Source organism: Seriola lalandi, unplaced genomic scaffold, assembly GCF_002814215.2.
Source record: "Seriola lalandi dorsalis isolate HSWRI2012SDOR001 ecotype SW California unplaced genomic scaffold, Sedor1 jcf7180002054412, whole genome shotgun sequence".
In the NCBI taxonomy this organism is placed as follows: domain Eukaryota; kingdom Metazoa; phylum Chordata; class Actinopteri; order Carangiformes; family Carangidae; genus Seriola; species Seriola lalandi.
The window spans coordinates 66,694-92,175 of NW_019524965.1; the positions used below are offsets into that span (position 1 = coordinate 66,694).

Below are 25,482 nucleotides of genomic sequence, written 5' to 3' on the forward strand. Positions count from 1 at the left end.
AAGTGAACGATCTACAAGGACCACAATACTACTAGTAGAAATTACAATAATAAATAAATACGTTAAAATAATACATAAATATGAGGCACAACGTGTAAATAATGCAATTAATATTGTAGTTTTCATGTACATGTGGTCATAACGTCCAGGTGTTGAGATCACGTGACACTCTAGTTCCAGTGAGGTCCCGTGACGTGTTTTGTTGACGATTTGTCCCTACATTTTGCGATGAATTCACGGGCTTATCCCGTAGCTGGTGCAATGTCATCTCGCTAGCAGGCACCAAACTGGACTGTAGGAGAAAAACCTGGACTGGGCTACAGACGTCCTTGCCTTGACTAATGCCTAGCTGAGCCTCGGTGGTGTTGGTGAAGGAAGAAGCCCCGCAGTGATGGTTTTCTTATCGGTTTAAGACAAAAAGGAGGAACTGTTTTCACCTCGACAGGAAAAAGGGATCGCAGCTTGTGAAATTCATGTGGCGAAAACAGCTTTTTTGAGGTAATTTTGTGACAAAACATTATTGGGTCGCTTCGTTGAAGACATTTGAAGATTAGACTGTGAGTCAGCATATTATATTTCGGGGAAAAAAACCTAGCTTTGTCCTGCAGCTCCATTATTAGCATTCATCAGAATCCATAGGGATTGACGAGCAGATTGATTGTCCAATCAGGAGGGCCAGAAGCCTGCGTTGGCCCAATTAAAGATGAGAAAGGCGGGTTCGCGTTTATAAGGAAAACATTCACGTCTATTACGGCATATTTTTTTATGTATTTTGTTTGCAACAACGAGCTAATAGAGAAGTGGTGCCTTTAAATATGTAGCCAGTGGCCTTTTGAATTCAATTACACTGATAATATTAACATAAAATGACCCCTGATATATCATGAACGGGACGTAGCCACTTAGAGATGAATGACGCTAGTGTGAAATTAAGACAGTCTCAACATAACCAGTTTCGTTGCATTCATGAACCTGTGTGCTTTTCTGTGAAACAGCCCACTCAGGCAGAAGTGTTGGTGCTATGACTCTCCCATGAGGTAAATCTGGTTGCTGTAGCTTTAAAAGTTTCTATGCATTGATTGCCCTCTGTGCTCTGTATCTATGTGACTATCAGTATTAGCAAAAGTTCAATATTCTGTCAGCATGTGTGTTTATTAGCTGTTGTAAATAGTTATTTGTTTTTCTCTGTGACCATCATAAAGCCCTGTTTCGACTAAAAAGATAATATCCTTTTGCTTGTCCAACTGGTTCAGCATGAGGATGTCAAAGGCCTGTTTTTATCTTTGGCTAATTTGCCTTTGTTTCCTTTTTTCTAGCTAAACTCATTTCCAGGTTGATATCACCTCTTTGTTTTTATGGTAGTTGTTAGACATCTCTCCTGTCTCTGGTTTTGAAAATAACTGGAACATTTTTCTAATTGTGATGCTGCTGATTTCTCAATATCACTTCTCTTTTTTTCTCTTTTGTTTTCTTGAGTTTATTTTTGTTAAATGGAAACTGAGATCAGAAACCTTTACAACCAGCGCAGTTGGTCAGAGCTTTTCTTGAAAACTCAACACTAAAATTTAAGAAACCTTATATTAGGGGCTTTACCTGAAACTGAAAATGTCATTCTCGTTCTGTCTCCAGCCACTGTAGAAGGCTGACTGGACTGTGTCCTGTGTACTGATCAAAATGGCTATCATGAGACAATTTGGGCTGCTGGTGTGGAAAAACTATCTTCAGCAGGTAAGTTTCAAGAAGGTGACCCTACACTCAGCCTGTATATGTCTTTATTGGGTGGTGACATTGTTTGCAACTGTGAATTATCAGGCATAGCTGTGTTTGCAGAGCAGAGGCCCTTATGGCAGTGTTTATTTAGTTATTAGCTCATGTGACATCATAAATACAGTAAACTGATTAACACTTTGTTTTTCTACAACTTTATGATGTTATCCAGCCACTTGGAGACTGTTTGACCACTGTGTGCCTGCACTGTGTTGTTGTATCACAGACTCTAGCTCGGTCATTGCATTGGTGGCTGTCACATGCTTTTCCTAGCCTTATATGGCTGTCTTTTCTGGAAATCAGTATTTATAACTTCAGTAATTCAGTTGCTTTAAATTTTGAGTTGTTGCGACATGCTGTATATCATGAGACTTGATCATGAGACAGGTATCAGCATAACAAACAGATTTTTCTGTTGCGCAACTATAGATTCATGTGTCTATATTGTGTGTTTAACTTTTCATTTGTTGGCTAACATGTTAGGCAGGTTACACACACCAGATCACATCTTAAATCTCCAAGTTAGACCGGGTGTCCTGCAGTAACAGATTACTTGCTGCTTGCATAAAATATGTAGTTCATGGAACATAATATCATCAGACTCAGACTCTGTCCTCAGTTTACAGAAGATAGGAAAGAAAATGTTACACTAAAAAGTGTCTGATTTCCACTAGCATAGCATATTGGCACATTTCTGGCTGTGCATTGCTCTGAATGGCTGCCTGCATAGTATTAATATCAGTTAATGGTTTCACAATGCTGCAACTATTCAGAAATGGAATTGGCCATTTGCTGCATAGCATGCTGGTGTGAGGCTGTTGCTCCATCACTCTTTGTCCACCCACTGCTGCTCCAGTTGTGGTTATCTAGAGACTACAGACTCCATTAGGTCCAGGCAGGAAAGAAACATAGGCTGCAGAGCACAGACACAGAGTACATAATCGCATAATCTGTATTAAAAAATATAATGGGTCATCATATTTTACCTTCACAAGGAAATTGTGAACATTGTAAATGATTGTTTATAAAGCAAAGACTAGCAAAGACCTTATTTTCCTGGGCTATCTTGTTGTCTGATGGTGTTCTGCCACATTTAGAAAGCTTTGTCTTTGACATATTTCCAGCTCATCTACAGCTACTCTACTTATGAATGGTATCAGTGAGCTTGTTCTTTGTTCTGTGACATTTAGCCTAACATGAGAAAAAAGAATGCGTGTGAATTAATAAAAGTAACTATATTGTATGTTACCCACCCCCAAAATAAGAGCTTATCACTGGAATTCATACATGATCTATTTTAAACCTGTTTCCTCAATAAAAGCAGCCACGTCCAAGAAACTGATGAGATTAATGATTTCTTGGTTGTTTGTATTTGAGACAATTACCCCAGTGTTATTTTGTTCCTCATTCAAGTTTTGTATTTAGGTGCCAGTGCACCATTACCTGTATGTCAGAGTCCACATGGACACTGTCCCACTGGCACCAGCAGCACCATGACTGCCCTTAGTCTCCTGGATATCAAGTCTGCAACAAAACGCGCGCGCACACACACACACACACACACACACACACACACACACACACACACACACACACACACACACAAATCGTTTTTGTATGTAAAAATAGGAAAAAAAAACTCTTAAATACATCAGTGATCAGTGTTGGTTGAACTCAAACAGCTGTTCAAAAGCTTCAACTACATTGTCTGCATTAAATAAAGCATTAATCTAACAACACTGTTATTCAAATCAGTTAATACATGATGAAGTAAAGTATACTGACCATGCATTCATAACCAACTTCACAGGTTTTGACATGGAGTGCTACGCACATAATTTGGTCAGTAACTGTAAAAGGTTAAAGAGGAAACCTTGCATAAAAACAGCATTGCTCAAATGTGTATACTATAATATGAAATATATTTATTCCTTAAAACACCTTTTATTATCAATGTGCACAAGCAGGGAACGTGTACGTTCTTGGGTTTTATTTATTCCTCTAAGTAATAACTGATTTAGTGGAAGGTCTCTCTCTCTCTCTGAGATTGAGTGTGTAATGTCCTGAAACTGTCCATTTCACTTTGTACTCCCATCGTTCAACAGGAAGAAGTTGTCATATAAATTATGCTTCATTTAAACTCTCTGTGAAATTGTCTAGGTTTAATTTGAAGAGTGTGAAAAGAATATATTGATGCCCAGTCTCCACCTTGCATGAATGTATTTGTAGTTAGCACTTTCAGAGAATATCTTTACTTTTGACATATCACTGTTTTGCCTTTTACCACTTTTATTTTCACTTTATACATCCCCACCAAACAGATGACTGGTAATCTCTCTATTTCTGCGCTCCAGAAACGTCAGATCCTGGTAACACTGGTGGAGATACTCCTGCCCTTGCTCTTCTCATGCATCCTCATCGTGCTGCGTCAGAAGGTGCCTTTTAAGGACTACCCGAATGCCACGGTCTATGAGAGCTACGCTGTCGACATACTACCGAAGAGGTTCTTGCAGCACTTACAGCTGGCCTATGTGCCCGGTAACTCCAGTGTTGTGCGTCAGGTGGCAGAGGATGTGCGAGGCAGCCTGTTCCTCTCCTCAGGTGGGTGATAGTTCGGCAGGAAGTGGGTTGCAGGTTCAGTAAAATGCTGTTAGCTGTCAGTCCACATACCAATCTTTGAAAAGCAGGGCATCTGTTGCATAAAATAATTTGTATCTTCCATTGACCAGTCAACAGCTGACACTGACTGGCACCAAAGATTAGTCAGTGGCAGATTGCCAATAACATACTTTGAACAAGTGTTTCACTGTATGTTTTGTTAAAGGGATAGTTTGATGTTTTTGTTTTCCTGTTGAGAGTGAAATGAGCAGATCAATACCTCTCTCATATCTGTGTGGTAAACATAAGGCCACAGCCGGAAGCCTGTTAGCCTAGGCTTGCATAAAGACTGGAAGCTGGGCAACAGCTAGCCTGGCATCATCCAAAGATATCAAAGTCTGCCTAATGACACTTCTAAGGCTCACAAATGAACACGTTATATCTCGTTCCTTTAATCTGTTCAAAAACTGAAATGTAGAAATGAAAAGTTGTGATTTTGTGTGGGGTTATTTGCTGTAGCCTTATAGTCATGGGAGTAATATTGATCTTCTCTTCTAACTTTCAGCATTAAAGCAAATAATGTAAAAATGTCAAACTATTCCTTTAATATGACAATTCTCTGAATGTAACACTAAATGAAAATGTTTGAATTTCAATGTCAGTTTTATTCCCTAAATTCTAAAGTAATGCGGAACTGTAAAGTGTAACAGTATTGATCCTTCAAAGGCAATGGTTTGCTTCCGTTGGTTCAATATACATTTTTTTGAACAATAATATTAACAGCCTTAGAGATCGGAAAGGTATTATAGAGTAGTAAACCATAACAACATTTAAATAGTCACATGTATAAAATAGTTTATCACCAATCGCGTTTACTGTCGATAGAGTTTGCTGGTTATTATTGAGAGGAAGTGTCACATCATGTTCTGCAAACATTTCAGAAAACAGTCAAATATTGAATTGTTGCTTTAAAAAAATTCATGGTTCTGTTGCAGCAAAACCCAAGGGTTGCATAACCAACTCGAGCTGTTAGGACCACCATTATAAGCAGTGAAACAAACACCTCAGCCTTAACACCGCTTGTAATTCAGGGCAGACCTGGGAATACTGGTTCCTCTAGAAACAATCCTCAGGAGAGCAAGTATACACACCCTTCTCTTGTGTCAGACTGTATCAAATGGTTTAGACAGGGAAAGACAGGAAGCTCACATACTGTAGCATGTTCCTCTCCTCCCTCAGTGACACCTACACTCCATCTCTCTCTCTAATTGACAGAATCACACACACCTTCTCTGCATGACCAGCTGCCCAGATAAATAAATGCAGACGGTCTGACTGACAGTTGTGCAAACGGGCTGTTTACATATTTCTTGCCACATTGTCAGACCACGAGAAAGATGGATATATATATAGGTGCAGTGTGAGGTGAGGTAGACTGATATTAGCTGGTGGATGGATCTGCGTGACTGCAGGTTGTCCCATACATAGCTGTGTGAGATCCCAGCTCAGCCATTAATGAATAATTTAGCTGGTCTCAGCATTCAGAGGGAAAGGTGGAAGGGAATTAAGGCTGAGTTTTAGTCTGCACACACAGAGGACCACTAAAATATGTCCACAGTTGACGATAGTTAAAACAGGCCTATGATGTTTCAAATGTCGGAGTTCAACATAGTTTTGCAATAGTGAAATAATTATTGAAGTGGGAGCACTGAAAAGACAACAGTTTTTTGTTGTTGTTGTTGTAAAAAATATTAGGTATTGAAATGGTTTGTTAATGTTTTCATGGTGTATTGTGAAATAGTGAATTATGAAATGAGATATCCTGTATTGTGTAATCTCTCATTTTTGTTGTTAAAAAGGTGGATTGACATTTCTCTTGTTGAGGTTTCTTGTACCATCATGAATACGGCTGCAGCTAACATTTTTTCATTGTCAATATATCTATTTTTTTTTTTTTAAATATTATATTATTATCCTCCTAGGACCTGGCGTCCACATATGTGGACCTCACATTTTGGGTTCTCTAGACCACAATACTAACTTTTTCTCAACAAGGGCCTGGTGACCACATATGAGGATATTATCTCAGTAATCGAAATTTAAAACTAATGTCCTCATATGTGGACATCATTTTTCTCAGGTCCCAATCAGCCTAAATAGCAAAGAATAGAGTTCGGGTCTTAGGAGGTTAAATAAAAAAGATGTACAAATTCCTTTGACCTTAACAAAAAAGTCTGAAAATGAAATTAGTTTGACCTCAGTTTCTAAGAGCTTTAACCAGTCAATTTTTATTCATAAATGATCAAACTCTTATCAGTTAAACTAGTGGTTCCCAAAAATTTTGTTCAGGTGAGCTCAAGTGCTCCTTCCTCAAAACCACCCATAAATACATGTGTAGATGACACATCCAGCTTGTGAGATGCAGTTGTAACTGTGACAGTACATTTACTAAAGACCAGCATCACACTAATTTGTAATTCTGTTTGGATATATATTCCTTTTGAGCAAATGAAATTTAAAATTTTTTAAAAAATAAGCTGAACTACTCCACAGTTTTTCCATTGAGCCCCGCTTACAACTGCAAGGTACAGCTGCTGAGTTATACTACAAACTACTCAATTCAGCAGTATTCATGAAGAGCAACTGAAGTTAAGAGCAGTGTGTTGAGGGCATGTTTGAATTGGTGTGTTTAACTGCTGTTTGTCCTTGACCTGTTTTCCTCTGTGCACCTTGTGTGTCTCCATGCAACTGTTTATTTTATGAGACTGACCCAGATTTAACCCTGGGACCAATGTGTAACACTGCCGTGCTTTGCTAGACTCAGAATACCTTCATGTTTGCTTGATAAGTGGAATACAAAAAATTCCATTGAGAAATCCAGTTCTGTAAAATAAAGACATTGTGAAAAGGGAAAGTGAAAAGGATATCAAATCGGTTTTTATCTATATTGCCCTGCTCTCTGTTTTCATTCAGTCTTGTTTGGACTGTTCAGGGACTTTTCAAGCTGTTCATGGTATTGGTGATGTTATGATGTCTTCTTCGCTTTAGTGGTATCTCTTCCCTTTTTGTGTGATCTAGCATCTGTGTCAAAGAAAGCATGTATATGGGCATATTTAAGAGCACTTTTCTCTTCAACATTTGACCTGTTGTATTGATAATATTGGCCATAGAATTCAGTATGCTGACTGCGTCTTGACCAACTCCCTGGCTGTCGGTGAGAACAGTGCACCAAGGTCATGCAATGAGATGCGATTGAAAACAGACATACGTGAGATAAATACCATATAACAATTTTTTTTCCATCTGTGTGTGTGTGTTTCTTTCCAGTGCGTGGCTTTGAAACAGAGGAGCAGTTTGAGGAATATGTGAGAAATGACCCTCTTTCAGGAAAACTGTTGGCTGCTGTGGTGTTTGAGCACCCTTTCAGCCATGATGATGAACCTTTGCCCTTAAAGGTAACAGGCAGGACACACACACGCACACACACAACGTGTAGACGTAAAGACAGAAGCTAGGTCAGGTTTATTTCAAAGCACAGTAGTGCATGCTAACTATGCGACATAATTATAACTATCAGATTGTTGTCTGCACTGAATGAATGTGAAGTAGAATAAAAGTAGAATTGAAACCTATCCTCCTGTGTGTCAAGAAACCCTGACAGAGGATAGATGAATTCATAGGTTCATCTAGTGTGATCCCATATGGGAAAAGCTTTATCTGGGTGTGATGGAAAAATTTGACAGACTTAATAGGATTGAAGGCTACAGACAGCGAAAGCTCACAGCAGCACCGGGGAGACAGAGGTACTCCCACATTTAAGGGTGAATCATCCTCCCATATTTATAGTCGGTCTCATCCTGTGAGCCTCGCTTCCTCTGTTGCTTTCATATCGGTTCAATTCAGCTTTATCGCCCTCGTTGAGCTGAAGCTGAGGGATTGCAGCTGTAAACATGGATACACAAATGGTGATAAAACAAAGCGTAATCCAAAAACAAATCTTTATTCCATCTTTTTATGTTTTTATTTCTTCCCTCTGCTTGTCTCAGTCCTATAGATCTTTCTCAGCCTTTTTGGCACATGACTTGTTAGAATACAGGTGTCCAAAGTCTTCCACCACACCAATATCATATCAATCATTCCATCAGCCTTCTGTGTAGTTCAAAACAGTAACAGTTATAGACATCTAGTAAATTTGGATGTACATAAACAACAGAGAAATTATGTAAACTCTCCTATTTAATTCTTTATTCCTATTGTTCCTGTCTTATTTAATCTTTGTTTTTGTTGTGCTCATCTTTTCAGCTTATCTTTTCATGAACTCTAACTGGATTGTGTATGAATTTTTACTTTGAACAATGGAAAACAATAAACAAAGGAACATTAATGCACAAATGAAAATACTGAAGGTTTTGTCTAAATAACAGGAAAATATATTGTGGTATATACTGTACATGGATCAACTGTGAACAGAATCAAAAGAGGCCTATGATATTTAATATGGATTGCTTAAAATGGACAATGATGTATTTGTTTTTCCAAAAACACACTCTAATTCTTTTCATTCACTGCATAGTGTTGGCTTATTTATTGCTTAGTTGATTTATTCACTCTACAAAAAAACTGACTAAGTGAGAGGCACGAAGCCAAGTTGATTGCGAGACCTGATGTGTCTTAAACTCACACTTCTCCTCTCCTCTCGTCTTTGTTGTAGTCTCCTAACTCTGTTCTCTTTTTGCTCTCACGCACACAGGTGAGCTACCACCTGCGATTCTCCTTCACCCCACGCAATGCCCCACCCAAGGAGAAGTTGGAGCTGAACCCGAACAGTGACCTGGACTGGCACACACTCAGTCTCTATCCCCTTTTTCAACTGCCAGGGCCAAGAGAGCAGTATGACAAGGAGGGGGGCACTCCAGGTGAGACCACTTCCCCATCTCATTCTGTTAGACCTTCCTTGTCTTCGTTTCTCTTTATCTGTGTCTCTCACTTTATCTTTCTTGCTTTTCTTTCTCCTTTTTTGTCTTGTAAGGCAAACCATCGTGTCTGCTTTGATGATACCTGAAACCTACCAAATTGAATATTTTTACAAACCTCACATTTCTTTGAGGCGTGATTCAAATAAGCATCAGTCCCTCCACAAAACAATGCCAAATAGGTCTTTACTTAGGGATTATTGTTGATGAAAAGGCTCTTAATTTCCACACTATTCTATAGCAAGCTCTCTTCAGGCTGTGTTTCCATGGCAACTATGTCTCTGCACATCTTCGGCACGATTGGTTTTATCCACTTTTGGCAATATCAGGATACAGTGCACCCTTGCATCGTTTTTGGGACATTTGTTAGGTGTCGGGCACCGTTCAGGAGGCATCAGATGCTCTTAACGTAATCTTCACATTTGCCCCTCAGGTTGTTTGATTTGTCGGGTTTAAATGATTTGATTAAGGTGAATTGAGGGTTGGAGGAGACACTGTTCTGCTGTCACCTCATCAGGCCCAGACCTTTTTTCATAATGAAGTTCCAAAGTTGAATGTTACTATAATGGGATGAAGAGGCATACTCCAAAAGATGAAGTCATCCTAACAGCATAATTTATACTGACAAGCTTTCAGAATCTCATGAATATGGATTTCCAACCTCCACATGCATAATAACTCACTTTTGTTCCTCATGGCCTTTTGCCCATTTTCATGTTAACGTCTGCAGAGAAGCTTGGACTTTGCCTCTCAGAACCAGTCACTTTGAAAGCGTGGTTGCGCCATGAGAAAATCCTTGGACCCAGATTAACTCTGATACAATGGTGGCATTAATATATTTTCTTTATTATTAATATTTATTTTCGATTTTAAGGTTATTACCGAGAGGGCTTTCTGGCGGTGCAGCATGCAGTGGACCGAGCCATCATGCACTCTCACAACAGAACAGCTGCTGCCTCCCTGCTGCGACAGATCAGAGTGGTCCTGTCACGGTTTCCTTATCCTCCCTTTATATATGATGTCTTCATCCTGGCCATTCAGAACCAACTGCCCCTAGTTCTGGTCCTCAGCTTCACTTACACTTCCCTCAACATAGTACGAGCCGTGGTGCAGGAAAAGGAAAGGAAGCTCAAGGTGTGTTTGTGTGTCTCTACACGGGCTCTTATTCTGTTGCTTAAATAGGTAATAAAACTGTCAGACTGATCCTTTACCTCTGCCTTTTCTTAGGAGTACATGAGGATGATGGGTCTCAGCAATTGGCTCCACTGGAGCGCCTGGTTCCTCATGTTCTTCCTCTTCCTCTCCATTTCAGTCTTTTTTGTTACTCTGCTGCTCTGTATCCAGGTGAGTTTGTGTTACACATCATTGTGTATCATTACTTAATCCACATTCCAACACGTATTACCTTTGCAACATGTTTAAGCAAGGAAAAGCTAATACAATATTATTATCAATAGTACAGTATGTGCAATATGTACTTGCACAAATGTCCAACCAAGCAGTAGCAATATTTCATACAATATATCCTGAGAAGCTGTGCTGGTTTTGAAAAAGCTAAAACCAAGTGAAAAAGAGAGGGAACGAGAAAATTGTCTTAAACCAAATCTTCAGATATGAAGTAACACTCCTATTTTATCATATTGGCCAGTTCATGATAATCATATATTTGTTTCAAGCAGTGTAGTTATTGAGAAATGATGATTGAAACATTAGGTGCAGGATTTTTTCGTACAGAGTTGTACATGCTTCAGCAAGACATAACTGGGCACTAGAACTGAATGTGTTGTTTCAGGTGAGCCCTAACGGAGCAGTGCTGACCTACAGTGACCCCACGCTGGTCTTTATCTTCCTGCTCCTCTTCACTGTGGCAACCATCAACTTCAGCTTCATGATCAGTGCCTTCTTCTCACGAGGTGTGTGTGTGTTTCCTGTGTCTGTCCACTCTTTTCTGGAAGATAATTATCTCTGTTTTTGACCACCAGTCTGTTGCTTTGTACTGTATGTGTGGTCAAATTCCTTTTCTTTTTTTCTTTTTTTTCTTTTTTTTTTTTTACTACACTCTCCTGCTTCATTTTGCTGAAATGTACAGTGTGTGCAACAGTGTGTGGTCTCTCAGATGTAGGTCAAAGTGTTTGCTGTTTTCTTTTCTCCCTCCTCAAAGCATAAAAGCAGCAATAAAAGGCTCTGGAGCTATGAAAAAAACTTTAAACCACACAAAGATCTGAACAGAGAGGAGTTATGCTCCAACTTGCACACTATAATTACACGTATTGATCATCTATGGAAGTGTAAATATTATTGTTAACTAATCCCTGGTATAGTTATCATATGTTGTATGGTGCCATTTCTTGGTGGAAAGAAATGTTTGGTTCACTTTAAAATGTAGCTAGCTACTTGTTGATCTGAGCTTTTTCCATCTTCAGCCACCGGGAATTAAAACAGTCTGTCTGGCCCTGAACAGCATTGGCAATAAAGAAAACAATTTACATCTTATCTCTCTCCTTTGTCACATCTCTCTTCCCTCTCCCTCTTTGCGCTTTCACCCATTCAGAGCTTCTCATTCAAACCCGCATCCACCCCCTTCCAACTTTCTCAGCAGAGCAGCTCAGATTGCGAGTGCTTGTCAGCCTCCGTTTTACTTTGCCTTTTGCAAAGCAGTCACACACAAGTCCTTATTTAGCAGCCATATGCGCAACTTTATTTTGTTGTTGGCTTCTACAATAATGATCAAGAAACCCAAACTTGATTATGATGAAGCTTTAAAAGCCTTTCGTCCACAGGGGCGTAGGAGAAAAGAGACTGGAAAAGCTTCAGTTTTGTTGGTTCACAATGAGGTGTTGAATTTCTCTCTCCATTAATAATATTGTATTTCTGCCCTCTTAGCAATGTAATGTGCTCTGTCACCTGCCCAGATAATTTTCCTTTATTGCTTTGACACAATGAGGCTCTGTACCTTAGGTGTAATTTTTTAATCTTGACCTGCTCTTCCTGTCTTCCTCCTGCTGTCTCTGCCCAGCTGCATTCTTTTAGGTCCAGGAATAATTGTCCAACTGTAATATTTGACAGCCTAAAATAAAATAGTGCTGCTTAACGTAGTGGACAAAATAATTCAAAGAAACAAAATGATCATGTTGTTTTCCCTGTGACACTCTAATCCCTGAAATCCCAACTGACCAAGCGTTTTCCTTCTAAATCATGATTTTTGGACAGAAGGAGAAAGAGGATGAGGGGCTTTTACTGAAAATAGGCCAGGCCAACAGAAAGGATCCTTCAGTGCCCTTCTTGGCCGTTTTTGAACAAAGAGGGACTTCTTTTTTTTCTTCTCCTGGCTGTGTGCAGCTGTCTGGATACTTCTCCCAACCCACCATGCTTTTTATGCCTCCAGGCTGGTGACTGCCACAGCCTGAGGCATTATGTTTTTTGGTGTTTTTTGTGTTCTCCATACGTCCATACATCTGTACTTTCATACATCCGTACGTCCGTACGTCCTAAGCTTATGAATGCAATATTTCAGGTACACCTTGAGGGAATTTCTTCACATATGGTACAAACTTTCACTTGCACTCAAGGATGAACTGATTAGATTTTGTTGGTCACAGGTTAAAGGTCAAGGTCACTGTGACTTCACAAAACACGCTTTTGGCCATAACTCACAAATTAATTTCTAACAAGATAAAATGATGAAGTGATGACATTTTATATCCAAATGGTCAAAGGTCAACTTCAATGTGACATCATAATGTTCTACAAAAACACTTCTGGACATTATTCAGTGCTGTAACTTTGGAACAGAGTGGAAGATTGTGACCATATTTCCTGGCACTTGGCTGGTTAGCAGAGGCATACAACTGCGAGGCAGTAATTCTAGTTAGGAATAGATAATGGCACTTAATCAATGCATGTTCCTCGCAGGCTCCAAATGTCACGCTGTCTGCCACAAGTGCTCTTTTGAGAGATCTTGTCAGGCTGTTCGGGAATGGAAATAAAAACGGCTGTGAAAGTGTTTCATTCTCCTCATCCAGAGTACTCAACTACAATGCGAACGGAAATGTTCTACATCTGTAGTTGTAACAACAAACAAGAGTGACAAGAGCTTCAGTTGCTCTGTTCAGTTTAGTTTTTTCTTTGTCAAACCTTATATTGTTTAAGGCTACATGAATATTGCTATCGTTCAGCATCCCGTCAACCACTAATTCTTTCTTTCATGTCTTGCTTCAGCGAATGTGGCGGCAGCAGCAGGAGGCTTTATTTATTTCCTGAGTTACCTGCCTTATTTGTTCCTGTGGCCACGCTACGACTTACTCAGCCATGTCCAGAAGGTGTCAGCCTGCCTTATCTCCAACGTGGCCATGGCCATGGGTGCTCAGCTCATAGGAATGTTTGAAGGCAAAGGTGAGACCTGATGTTGTGTTCAAAGTAAATTATGTCAAACTGCAGTCCATGAATGTGGTACTATTCTTTGTTTCTGTATGTCATTTAAAACATTGTTGTTGTTTTTTTTCTTTTTGTCCGTTTCCTCCTCTGTAGGTACGGGAATCCAGTGGTCTAACATGTTTGACTCTGTGACGGTGGATGATGACTTCTCCCTGGCCCAGGTTCTGGCCTTGCTGCTGTTTGACTCTGTGTTTTATGGGCTGGTGGCCTGGTACATGGAGGCAGTTTTTCCTGGGGAATACGGAGTGCCTCTACCATCATACTTCTTTGTTCTGGTATGATGCACAATAAACCACTCACACATGCATGCACATATACATTCACTAAGGATGTAACCAAATACAGATACATTAGTGGGACGAACAGATAATTCAGTTAAAACAGATATTGATGTTTCAGATAATTGCAAGCAGCAAACAATTAAACTGAAGTTGCATTTAGCTCTTTTTGTCCCTCCTAACTGTGGCTTTAGTCTCTACAGCAGCATCAGTTACTAATTCAAACATGAAAGAACAGTACCAAAAAAGGGGAAGTCATGCATGAGCAAAAAAGCACCTAATCATCTACATGGTTATTGTAATCGCCTTTCTCAGTAACAGTGTAATGTGGTTTCTGTGATAATCTACAGTAACATATATTGTCAAAGTTCAACATATTTTTTGATTAATTTGTATTTATTGATTACTTCATATTGTTTTAAGTGCATAAACTAGAACTATACTCTCATTTAACCAAAAAGAGGTTTACTTTTGGCTTCCCAATGAGTTCTCACAGGCATTTATATTCATGTTGTAATCAAACAATAAAATTGGAAATCAGATAAAATCATTCATGTCCAACTGTCCACAATCTGTTCGAAAAACTACTAAAGGTTCATACAAAGTGTGCGGCAATAGCAAATAATTAGATTTTTTTTTATTTAATAGATAAGGATACGAAATGAGACAATAACTTTGAAAAGCTAGAAAAAAGACAGACAACCGAAATTCACTCTTTCAAGGGATATGAAACTTGTGTTACCAGTGCAGCAATATTCGTGCACATTGTGCTCAAATACTGCAAATGGGTGGTGTTCAGCGTTCAGAACATCATAGGGTTGTTGCAGGGTCAAGGCAGAGATCTCTCCTGAGAGAAAATTGTCTTAAGATTAAAGAAATTCCTGCTCTCAGTGAAAGTGGGTCAGATATAGTGACAACGGAGGGGATTGAAAACGAGAGGTCACAACATATCGGCCAGAGGAAGTCTTTGTGTTCAACTAGCTAGAATAACAGGAAATGTCTGAGTCTGTTCAGCCAACACAAATAAGGTTTATCTTTCTAACAACTGTGGACAATCACGAAATGACGTGCCTTTACACATAAAAATAAACTCATGCTAGCCCATTTCCCAGTAGTCAGGAATTCAAGAGACTGCCAGCAGGGTGTGGATTAGATGTTGACGCACTTTATTCTATGTCCATTGTGTGCGTGGGTGTGAGATGCTGCCTCTACAGTATAGAGTGGAGGCTTAACTCTGGGTTTTAGGAAGGGAGATTTGCTTGGGGAAACAATCCCCTCTAATGTAGAGTGCCCATTAGCCCATTATCTCTTTCTCGTGTCTTTATGAATGATTGTGTTCCTCAACCTACCTTGTTGCATCCTGTAATTACCTTACTTCATTGATAAAAGTTGTGAGAAATATATAGAGGAGATATGTTAGAAATGAATACTGAAATTGTAAAGTACTATTTTATACAAGTTTTCTTGTTAACTAAGGCCATTTTCATTTCACTCATCTTACTCTCAATATCCACATCTGCAGCCTTCATACTGGTGCAGCAGCCCTCGCATGGCTTTGGTGAATGAGAAGGAGGAAGAGGAGGATGCAGAAAAGGCTCTGAAGGGAGAGTTTATTGAGGAGGAGCCAGCTGGTCTAGTCTCTGGGATCAAGATCAAACACCTTGTTAAGGTGAGTATGATGACCCAGAGGGTCAGCATGTCTCCTTACAGTAAATTAGTGCAGATGGTACAGACAGTCATTAAACATCTACTGCAGTAGTCAGATGGTAGATAAGTAACTTTTTTTCCTAAGGTAGTGCACATAAATGTTTTGGATTGACCCCCCTCAACAGGAATTCAGAGTGGGGAACAAGACACGAAAGGCAGTGCGAGATCTTACACTGAACATGTTTGAAGGACAGATCACAGTGCTGCTGGGACACAATGGTGCTGGGAAGACCACAACGCTGTCCATGCTGACAGGTGAACAGGACACAGACCAAGAAAATACTCCCACACACAATCATAGATGCCATCTAAATGATATTAACCCAGTTGCCCTCATCCTTGTGCTTGCAGGTCTCTTTCCTCCCACCAGTGGCAGGGCTTATATCAATGGTAATGACATCTGTCAGGATATGGCTCTGATCCGCCGCAGCCTGGGTCTCTGTCCCCAGCATGACGTACTGTTTGACAACCTTACAGTCAGAGAGCACCTGCTCTTTTACGCACAGGTACTCGCACTATCACGCTCATATGTAGAAAAACTCAAACATGCGCACCATATATATATATATATATATATATATACATACACACACACACACACACACACACACATATTCTTTTCAGCTGAATCTTTCTACTTATCGTCATGCACTCACTCAATGTTATTGTGTCATGGTTACATTGTTTCCATATTGTACATTTATTTAATGTTTAATTATGAGAAAATAAACACAAGTAAATACACACAAAACGGCGAAAAACACTTTTTCATAATTATTACAATACATTTCCATAATTATTGTCAGTATTCCTTTACCAGTAAATGCAGCTTTAGTTTAGCATTTATTTGTCCACGAGTGTCATTACGAGCAATCTTTTCCTTGGCTTTCCTTTTCCGTGTCCTTCCACAAAAGCACTTTATGATACCAGCTGCTTGTACTTTCCCAGTTCCTATAAACACTAAATGTGAAATAGATGCAGGTAGTTTAGTCTCTTTGTAATATGTGTCATTTTCTGCCTCATATCCAGTTGAAAGGCTACTCCAAAGAAAAGATTCTTGATGAGGTGGACAGAATCATCCGTATCCTGAGCCTTGAGGACAAGCGGCAGGCTCGCTCCAAGACCCTCTCTGGTGGCATGAAGAGAAAACTCTCTATTGGCATCGCTCTCATTGGAGACTCCAAGGTAAAGTAGTTCACAACCATTATTCACCCTCATTCCTTTTGTCCTATCTTTCCAGCTCCTAAACGTGTCTTTTTCTTTTCCTCACTCTACCCATCTCCAGGTTGTAATGTTGGATGAGCCCACATCGGGTATGGACCCATCAGCTCGACGCGCCACCTGGGACCTTCTGCAAGGGGAGAAACGTGGTCGCACCATTCTGCTCACCACACATTTTATGGACGAGGCCGACCTGCTCGGTGACCGTATCGCCATCATGGCAGGAGGAGAGCTGCAGTGCTGTGGGTCACCACTATTCCTTAAGAACAAATATGGTAGGTGAAGGGTGGAGTGGGAATGGCTTCTGCAGGCTCAGAAAATGGCGCTAACCAGATGTCGTCTTTTTCTAGAACTGCACAGATATAGTAATGTTTTTGTCTTTGTGTAAAAATAAACACAAAGTGCATTTATACTTTTCATATAAATTTCACATTTCAGAGAGAATATTTCTATTCTATTATACTTTGGTAAAAATGCTTTTCTTTTGAGAACTCAGGCTTACACACTGTACATTATTAGATATAGATGGCCATTCATAATAGAAGTGCTTTGTACAACATACCTAGACATTCAGAAGAAATAAAATCTAGTAATTGAGCTCCATCATTATTAAGTGGGAACGCACTTGATTGCTCCCATTTATTATAAAGGCCTATTCCTTTTCTTTGCTCACCAGGTGCTGGCTACCACATGGTGATAGTTAAGGATGCTCTTTGTAACGTGTCCGAGATCACCCGCCTTGTCCACATGTACGTTCCTAATGCCACAATGGAGAGCAGCGCCGGAGCCGAGCTCTCCTACATTTTGCCAAAGGAAAGTACGAGCAGGTGAGTCAGTCTGATCTTTGTTCATACGTAGAATACTTACAATAGCACAGTGGACAGCGTGAAAGTGGCTAATGGTTAGAAATTACCTCTGCTGAACTGAATGACTAAATGATAATGACTCTGGCCTCTTTGAAAGGAGGCAGCGGACTAGACACAATGTCCCAGAATAGATCAGGAAATTCATAAAAGAATTCAAACTCCCATCTTTACATTGCCTAACCTACACTGGATTTGCATCAAACCTTTTCTCCTGTTTGTTAGTTTGGTAATATATAATTTAATTCCAAAACACAGTGATAAACAGTGAAATTTGACAGCTTTATATTCATGAAGAGCTCATACCTAATGAGTGCATTTATCCCACTGAAGTTGTGCGTAATGTTTTTCCCTGAATTACGCTATTTGTGGTTCCTTTTAGGTTTGAGCTGCTGTTTGCTGAGCTGGAGATGAACAGAGAGGAACTGGGCATCGCCAGCTATGGCGCTTCTGTGACCACTATGGAAGAGGTTTTCCTCAGGTAGGAGAAACATCACATGTTAGAACATGATGTTTTTTTTAATTTCCTATATCAGCAGGATCTAACTCTTGCAGTAACTCTCTTACTGCTAGGCACATTTTCAATTAAACAGCAATTTCACCTCTGGACTGATAGAGATCAGTGTAATGTACAAAGGAAGACATTTTATAGCATATTAGGCAAGAGAAAGTGGGTTAAATATATATGAAATTTAAAAACCCATGTTATCATAAATGTGCAATCATATATCTATTTTTGAAGCTTAATAACCCTCTGGAGTCCATGTTGATTTTGGTTCTTTAAAAGATTCTTATCTCACATTCATGAAATCCTTTTTTTCTGAGCACAAACTCGGCTATGAGTCTGATTTCACATTTTGTCAATATGACAAAGTAATAAACATGAATCCAAAATCTGAGAAAAGCAATACAGGCGCTAACATGAAATATTCTTTCCCTATTTGCACACACAAATACTGCAACTGCACCACAACTTGGTCCAAAAAGAAACAATTTTAAGTTTTGTTTACGCAACTGATAAGTTTGTCTTCTCTCCTTTGCTCACACATCTCAGTCCCAGCCGCCTGCTGCTTACTGAGCAGTTATTTTTTGCTTCCCTGTGGACTTGATCTATGTATCTGTGGCAACGAGCGCTAGAGCACTGCCACTGCGAAGCTGACACTGCACGCTACTTCATCTAGCACGAGTGAATGGCATTGTCATTGGCGTTACCGAGAATGTTTGTTTCACAGCGGGCATCATTATTTACAGATCATACCGAGGGTCCACCCTCGTGTTGTGGCCATATATGCTACACACCAAACATCAAACACGTCGCTAAGAAAAGCTGCTGTTTGAACATTTGGCCAGCTTCCTTCTGGCATCCATTATTTTTGAAGCCAAGTAAAATGACTTGTTAGTGTCTGTTAGATAGTAACACTGCTACAGTTAAGGCTGTTTTATTTCATTCTTGATTACATTTTTGTAATCATAAATACCAAATTAAATACTTGAATAACAACATCTGATGACCAACAGTATTATACTAAATGATGTTGCAAATTCTGCTGTCATTAGTTCAGATTTTATTTTCTTAGTTTGTTCATATTTTTGTCATTTAATTATTTGATTATTTCTCTAGTTTGTTGCTGTCAAAACTCTGGATGCTGTGGTGAGTACATCAGTGGATAATCACGGTATAAATTTTGTGTTTTCAGGGTGGGAAAGTTGGTAGATTCTAGTTTGGACATCCAGGCTATCCAGCTACCCGCCCTGCAGTACCAACATGAGAGACGGTCCCATGACTGGACCACAGATGATGCCAGCAGCATCAGCGGCATGACTGATATCACTGACTTCACAGATAGTGGCACACTCATCTCTGAGGACTGCTCCAACATCAAACTGAACACGGGGGTGAGATAAGAGGAAGGAAACTGATGCTGCTCATGTATTTTGCATATCATTCATACTGCTCACATTTCAGTTCCCCTTTCTTCCTCCTACAGGTCAGACTGCACCTGCAACAATTCTATGCCATGTTCCTGAAGAGGGCGTTGTACAGCTGGAGAAACTGGAAGGTAATGGTGGCGCAGTTCCTGGTTCCTCTGGTCTTCACTGTCGTGGCCTTAGTTGTGGCACGCACCTTTCCCAATCACCAGGATGCTCCTCAGCTGAGGCTGGCACTCAGTCACTATGGCCCCACCAGGGTCCCTTTGGCTCTGCAGCCTGGGGCAGGTCCCTTGGCCTCTGCCCTGGCAAATGCATACAGTTCACAGCTCTCTGCCCAGCTAGGCCAACTCATCAACATCACTGGTAAGCACAGTGAGACAGGGACTTGGTTTGACTGCTTAGCTGAGTATTTACTGACCATAGGTCCTCTATCTCTTGCTCCCCTCAGACTTTACTGATTACATCCTGACTCAGGCAGAGGAAGAGGGCGGCAGCTTTAATGAGCGCTGTGTCGTGGGTGCTGCTTTCCGTGGCAGCCAGTATGCTGAAGCAACAGCCTACTTCAACAATGAGGGCTACCATACACCTGCTACAGCTCTCATGATGGTGGACAATGCTCTGTTCAAACTTCTAGCGGGGCCGAATGCTTCCATCCAGACGGGCAATTACCCAATGCCACGCAACCTGTCTGAGGTCGCCCAGAGCCAGCTCACAGAGTGAGTAAAGGGGGTGAAGAGCTATTTGTTTCATATCAAGAACTTAAAACTGAGTTCTTGATATGATACCATGATTCTATGATACTGAGTGATTTGAAAAGAGCAGGGAGAAATATGTGAAGAGAGATGAGTTCTAACATGATTTACAAACAAACTCACTTCCATCATGTAAAAATAATGTAGATTTCCAAGGGATGACTGTCCATGTGATATGACAAGAAAGGATAGATCCACTTTATGAATATGAGTCATTCTGATGCACTGGTTTAAGCATGAATTTGAAATTCATCCATTAAAAGAAACTTCCAAAAGGACTTTGATAGATTTAATCTCCAAGTAATTTTGTGTAGCCATCATACTGACAAGAACAAGTCCAACTGATTTATTAAAGTGGTTACAATCAAAATTTTTCGAAATAAAAGATGACGATGTCTAATGTGAAAGGGGTCACTGGTACTGATGAACCTACAGAGAGATATCACCTGAATCTGCAGCTCCCCTCAGCTTGATGGAGCTTTATAATTTCAGCTCACTGTTCACTCTCACTGCTCCCATTGCTAGTCCGCTTTCATCAAAAAAACTCTAAGAATTGACCTTACACTTTCTCCTCAGTACCAAAGAACAATTCTACCAGACACAGTTAGTGACTAGCTGGTGAATATAGAAGAACATTTAGCAGCAAAAGAGTGAGAGATTCCCTCCAACAGGTGGTAGAGACCAAAAACGGAGCAAAAATAACTGTGAATGTTGGACTATGTTGCCAGACACACAACCCCAAATGAACTCAGTCATTCTTTCCTAGGGGTAAGATGGGTTTTGCCATCGCCATCAACCTGATGTATGGTATGGCCTCCCTGTCCAGCACCTTTGCCCTGCTGCTCGTTACAGAGTCGTCCATTAAGTCCAAGCATGTGCAGCAGGTCAGCGGCGTCTACCTTTCAAACTTCTGGTTCTCAGCCCTGCTGTGGGACCTGGTCAACTTCCTGCTGCCCTGTCTCCTCATGTTGGTGAGTATGACATCTGATATTACTTGTGGGGATTAGGATACTGACATGACAAGAGTGGTCAGGCTAAAAATATAGTATGCATGGAAGTGATGTAAATGGTACACTCTCATGTCTTAATGTGTGTTTTGGTCTCAGGTGGTGTTCCAGGCGTTTGGAGTCAAGGCTTTCGTAGAGGATAACCACCTGGTAGATGTGTTGCTCTTACTGCTGCTCTATGGCTGGGCTGTTGTTCCTCTTATGTACCTACTCAGCTTTTTCTTCTCCACTGCTGCTACCGCCTACACTCGTCTCACCATCTTCAACATGATCTCTGGCACGGCCACCTTTCTGGCTGTCACCATCATGACCATCCCAGGTGAGAGGAGACACTGGCTTCCAGCACTGGTAAACATCGGTAAAGTGTCTCAAATTACCATGCTGTGCAGAATATAAGGTGTTGCTGATTATAAGACAACCCTACCTTTTCACACAGCCGACTAATCCTGTTGAGCATGTTTCCCTGAGATACTGATCATCATGTAGCTTGTCCAAATATCTTTGACTGAGTGAGTATGGGACTGACAGATAGAAGAACAGAAGAACTAGCTGAACCAGCAAACACTTGAAGTAGTCTGAATGAATTTCTTTGGCTGGTACCATTTTCTAGACTTCCTATTTGAGTGCTTCATTATGAGATTCTGTGATACCGGTAATCCCTGGCTGTTTGAAAGATTATTTTGCCCCTAGTCCTTTTCTGCAGTGAAGACATTGGGAGATGCTTTCAAGTTATTTTTAGTCATCAGGAATTTATTTCCTTTGTGGCCGCAAAACATGTTCTAATCTAATCTTCTGTAAAGTGTCCTTGAGTGTTGTGAAAGGTATTGCCAAATAAAATGTATTATTATTATTATTATTATGTTACATGGATCATCAGAAACTTTAGTTAAACCAGGTTAACTAAGCACTTTTGGACTGAATAGCTGACTAGCTCAAAAAGTCAAAAGACACTCACTCTAGAAGACACACTTTAAACAGACTTGGACTAACAAGCTAGCCTAGCAACTATAGAGAACCAATAACAAAATATGGGTGAAATGCATAAAATGAAAAGAAAAAAAATGTTTCCTTATCATTCCTTTTGACTGCTTCCTTTCTCCAGAGTTGAACCTGCAGGACCTGTCGCATTTACTCGATAAGGTGTTCCTGATCTTCCCAAACTACTGCCTTGGCATGTCCTTCAGCCAGTTCTACCAGAACTATGAATTAATCTCGTTTTGTACCTCCACTCCTATCAGCGAGACAGTCTGCAAAATCCTAAGTAAGTACTGCCAAAATGTAGCCTCAGAGAATAATTAAGTCATTGCTTTTGCCATAGAGGTGATACAGTGTATGCGTTTAGTTACAATACAATGAAGATGTGATGTACTAGCAGTGTGATATACAGTATGCGATATAGAAGACATAATTATAATGATGAGTCATAATGTGGGTGGCAGTATTACACATGTATTAAAATGGCGATGTTGGTTCATTTTTATAGTGGCAGTGATTATATGAATAATGATATACCCTTTAAATAAGGAATATTGCTTTTGCTTTTTACCGGTTTTCAGCAAAGTAACACATTTTTCACTTGGATTTTATTTCACCACTCAAAATATACTGTGTGGTCCGCTGCAGGTTCTCTGTCCTTTATAGTAAACAATGTTGTGTTTTGACCCTGACTACAAAAAAAAACCAAAACATTTCTCTGGTTTCAGACATCACATACCAGTCAAACTACTTCTCAATGTCGGAGCCTGGTGTTGGGCGCTTCCTTGTGGCCTTTTCAGTTCAGGGAGTGGTCTTCATTATTCTGCTGTTTGTCATCGAGTTGCAGTGCGTCCGCACTCTCTGGCGACTCCTCTCCTCCCTGGGCAGAAGACGTAAACAGGTAGATGCATTATGGGAGCAGTAAACAAGTTTTTGTCTTTTTCTGTGGGTTTTTTGTTTCTCTTTTCTAATTTCCTAGCAACCACAGCTCGTACTGCTTAGGAGGTCTCTCGAGGAAACTCTTCAAAGCATGCTTAAATATATTCAAACTGAGCAAAGCAATAACCCTGAAGACAACTTGAGTAGTGGTTGTAGAAGCACAAAGATAATGGTCTGGTCTGATTATGTAGATTTGTTTAAATGTGCTGGGAATAGACAAAACACTTCACGAAAAGGAAACTTCCACTCTTAAGTAATTTGGCCACAGTTAGAAACACTGTTACTAGGGTGGTTCATATTAGGTTGATTGCCAGTTGGCAACATTTGTCAGTCATGAAAGAGGTCTGGCAATTAAAAGTTTGAGTTTTCAAATCAGCATGAGACTAATACCAAAACTGAAAAGAAGCCTAATTATCTGCCCCTTCAGTGCAAGTGCATTTGTCAATAAACCTGCAAACTGGTTTATTATGTCAATTGAATATTGGTAAATATGTTCATCTGTTTTTCCAAGATGGATACAGCATTTCATATATCATCATTTATATGCACTATAGTCCTGTGTTAAATATTAGGACACCTGTGGTTATGGGGTAGGTTACTTGTGGTATGTTATTGCTGCTATGAGATGTGACATCATCTGAAAGCCCTTTTTACCGTTAGGTGGGGGCATTGTCTTATTTTTTTGTGTTTTTTAATGTACATTTTCACTGGTGTGTTTGTGTGTGTGTGTGTGTGTCAGTTACCTCTAATAGAGGATGCAGCACTCCTTCCAGAGGACAGAGACGTGGCTGAAGAGAGGAAGAGGGTCCTGGAGTGCCAGCCGATAGTAGAGTCTATGATTGGTAGCCCCCTCATACTGCAGGAGATCAGCAAGGTATGTAGCATGGGAGATTGTATATTTATTGTATGCACAGGTCTAAATGTTTTTTGACAGGATGCCTCAGTGTTGAAATAAGGGTGTTTCTAGAGGTGTGTGTCTCGGTGAGATATTACAAGGTGATACAGACTCGCTGATATCTCTCCTTCTCAGGTGTACAGCAGTGGAGCAAATCTTCTAGCTGTGGACAGGCTGTCTCTAGCTGTTGGAAAAGGCGAGTGTTTTGGCCTCCTGGGCTTCAATGGAGCAGGGAAGACCACCACCTTTAAGATGCTGACAGGTGATGAGAGTGTGACCTCCGGGGATGCTTACATTGATGGATACAGCATCTTGAGGGACATTAAGAAGGTACGAGGAGAGGGTCAGAAATTTAAAGAAAAATTGTCTTCAGTAATACAGCGTTTTGATTTAAATGAACTAAATCTTCAGTTTAGCATCACACTGCTTTCAAAACACAGAAATTTGAGAGGGAACTTGTATCTCTGCATTGCAGGTACAGCAGCGCATTGGTTACTGTCCTCAGTTTGACGCTGTATTGGATCACATGACAGGAAGAGAAACTCTGAGTATGTATGCCAGGCTCAGAGGAATACCAGAGAAATATGTGTCCGGCTGCGTGGAGAATGTCCTGAGGTCACTGCTGCTCGAGCCTCATGCCGACAAACTGGTCCGCAGCTACAGGTAAGTAGACAGAGAGAAAGAAGTGGCAGGTACATATATTAGCCTGGATAAAGCAAGTGAGTGCAAATAATATGTCACCGTCAACATATACAGCGGTGGTAACAAGCGGAAGCTGAGTGCAGGCATGGCTCTGATTGGTGGGCCTCCGGTTATCTTCCTGGATGAACCTTCCACTGGGATGGACCCTGTGGCCAGGAGGCTGCTGTGGGATGCTGTTACACGCACACGGGAGTCTGGCAAGGCCATAATCATCACTTCTCATAGGTGAGACTTGTAGTGTGTATTGGGTATCAGCAGTGGTAGAATGTAACTAAATACATGTAGTCAAGTACTGCGTTTAAGTACAAATTTTATGTACTTGTATGTTGATTTTCTTCATTTTTTTACTCCACTTCCTATAATATTGTTTTTCTAACCCCATTCCATTTAGCTAGTTACTATTTACTGTATGAATTAATATTTTACATACAGAAAATAT

The 25,482-nt window shown here is 40.3% G+C and overlaps 1 protein-coding gene across 2 annotated transcripts in view; it reads left to right on the forward strand.

The window, feature by feature from the left end:
- Positions 1 to 212: 212 nt before the first annotated feature.
- The window catches only part of abca3b (ATP-binding cassette, sub-family A (ABC1), member 3b), a 29,244-nt gene continuing 3,974 nt past the window's right edge, over positions 213 to 25,482 (forward strand). The window contains exons 1-29 of one of the 2 annotated variants that reach the window (XM_023410039.2): positions 213 to 498; positions 996 to 1,037; positions 1,630 to 1,728; positions 4,122 to 4,368; positions 7,693 to 7,820; positions 9,116 to 9,281; positions 10,213 to 10,472; positions 10,566 to 10,682; positions 11,131 to 11,251; positions 13,557 to 13,730; positions 13,866 to 14,047; positions 15,573 to 15,719; positions 15,883 to 16,012; positions 16,109 to 16,263; positions 16,787 to 16,942; positions 17,043 to 17,253; positions 17,655 to 17,805; positions 18,224 to 18,322; positions 19,539 to 19,737; positions 19,830 to 20,136; positions 20,222 to 20,489; positions 21,292 to 21,496; positions 21,632 to 21,851; positions 22,635 to 22,793; positions 23,236 to 23,408; positions 24,186 to 24,320; positions 24,477 to 24,671; positions 24,817 to 25,004; positions 25,098 to 25,268. In XM_023410039.2, coding sequence (XP_023265807.1) covers positions 1,675 to 1,728; positions 4,122 to 4,368; positions 7,693 to 7,820; positions 9,116 to 9,281; positions 10,213 to 10,472; positions 10,566 to 10,682; positions 11,131 to 11,251; positions 13,557 to 13,730; positions 13,866 to 14,047; positions 15,573 to 15,719; positions 15,883 to 16,012; positions 16,109 to 16,263; positions 16,787 to 16,942; positions 17,043 to 17,253; positions 17,655 to 17,805; positions 18,224 to 18,322; positions 19,539 to 19,737; positions 19,830 to 20,136; positions 20,222 to 20,489; positions 21,292 to 21,496; positions 21,632 to 21,851; positions 22,635 to 22,793; positions 23,236 to 23,408; positions 24,186 to 24,320; positions 24,477 to 24,671; positions 24,817 to 25,004; positions 25,098 to 25,268 — 4,718 coding nt within the window. In that variant the 5' untranslated portion in view covers positions 213 to 498; positions 996 to 1,037; positions 1,630 to 1,674. The remainder of the gene's footprint in view (positions 499 to 995; positions 1,038 to 1,629; positions 1,729 to 4,121; positions 4,369 to 7,692; positions 7,821 to 9,115; positions 9,282 to 10,212; positions 10,473 to 10,565; positions 10,683 to 11,130; positions 11,252 to 13,556; positions 13,731 to 13,865; positions 14,048 to 15,572; positions 15,720 to 15,882; positions 16,013 to 16,108; positions 16,264 to 16,786; positions 16,943 to 17,042; positions 17,254 to 17,654; positions 17,806 to 18,223; positions 18,323 to 19,538; positions 19,738 to 19,829; positions 20,137 to 20,221; positions 20,490 to 21,291; positions 21,497 to 21,631; positions 21,852 to 22,634; positions 22,794 to 23,235; positions 23,409 to 24,185; positions 24,321 to 24,476; positions 24,672 to 24,816; positions 25,005 to 25,097; positions 25,269 to 25,482) is intronic. The other variant, XM_023410038.2, reaches the window with a different exon arrangement.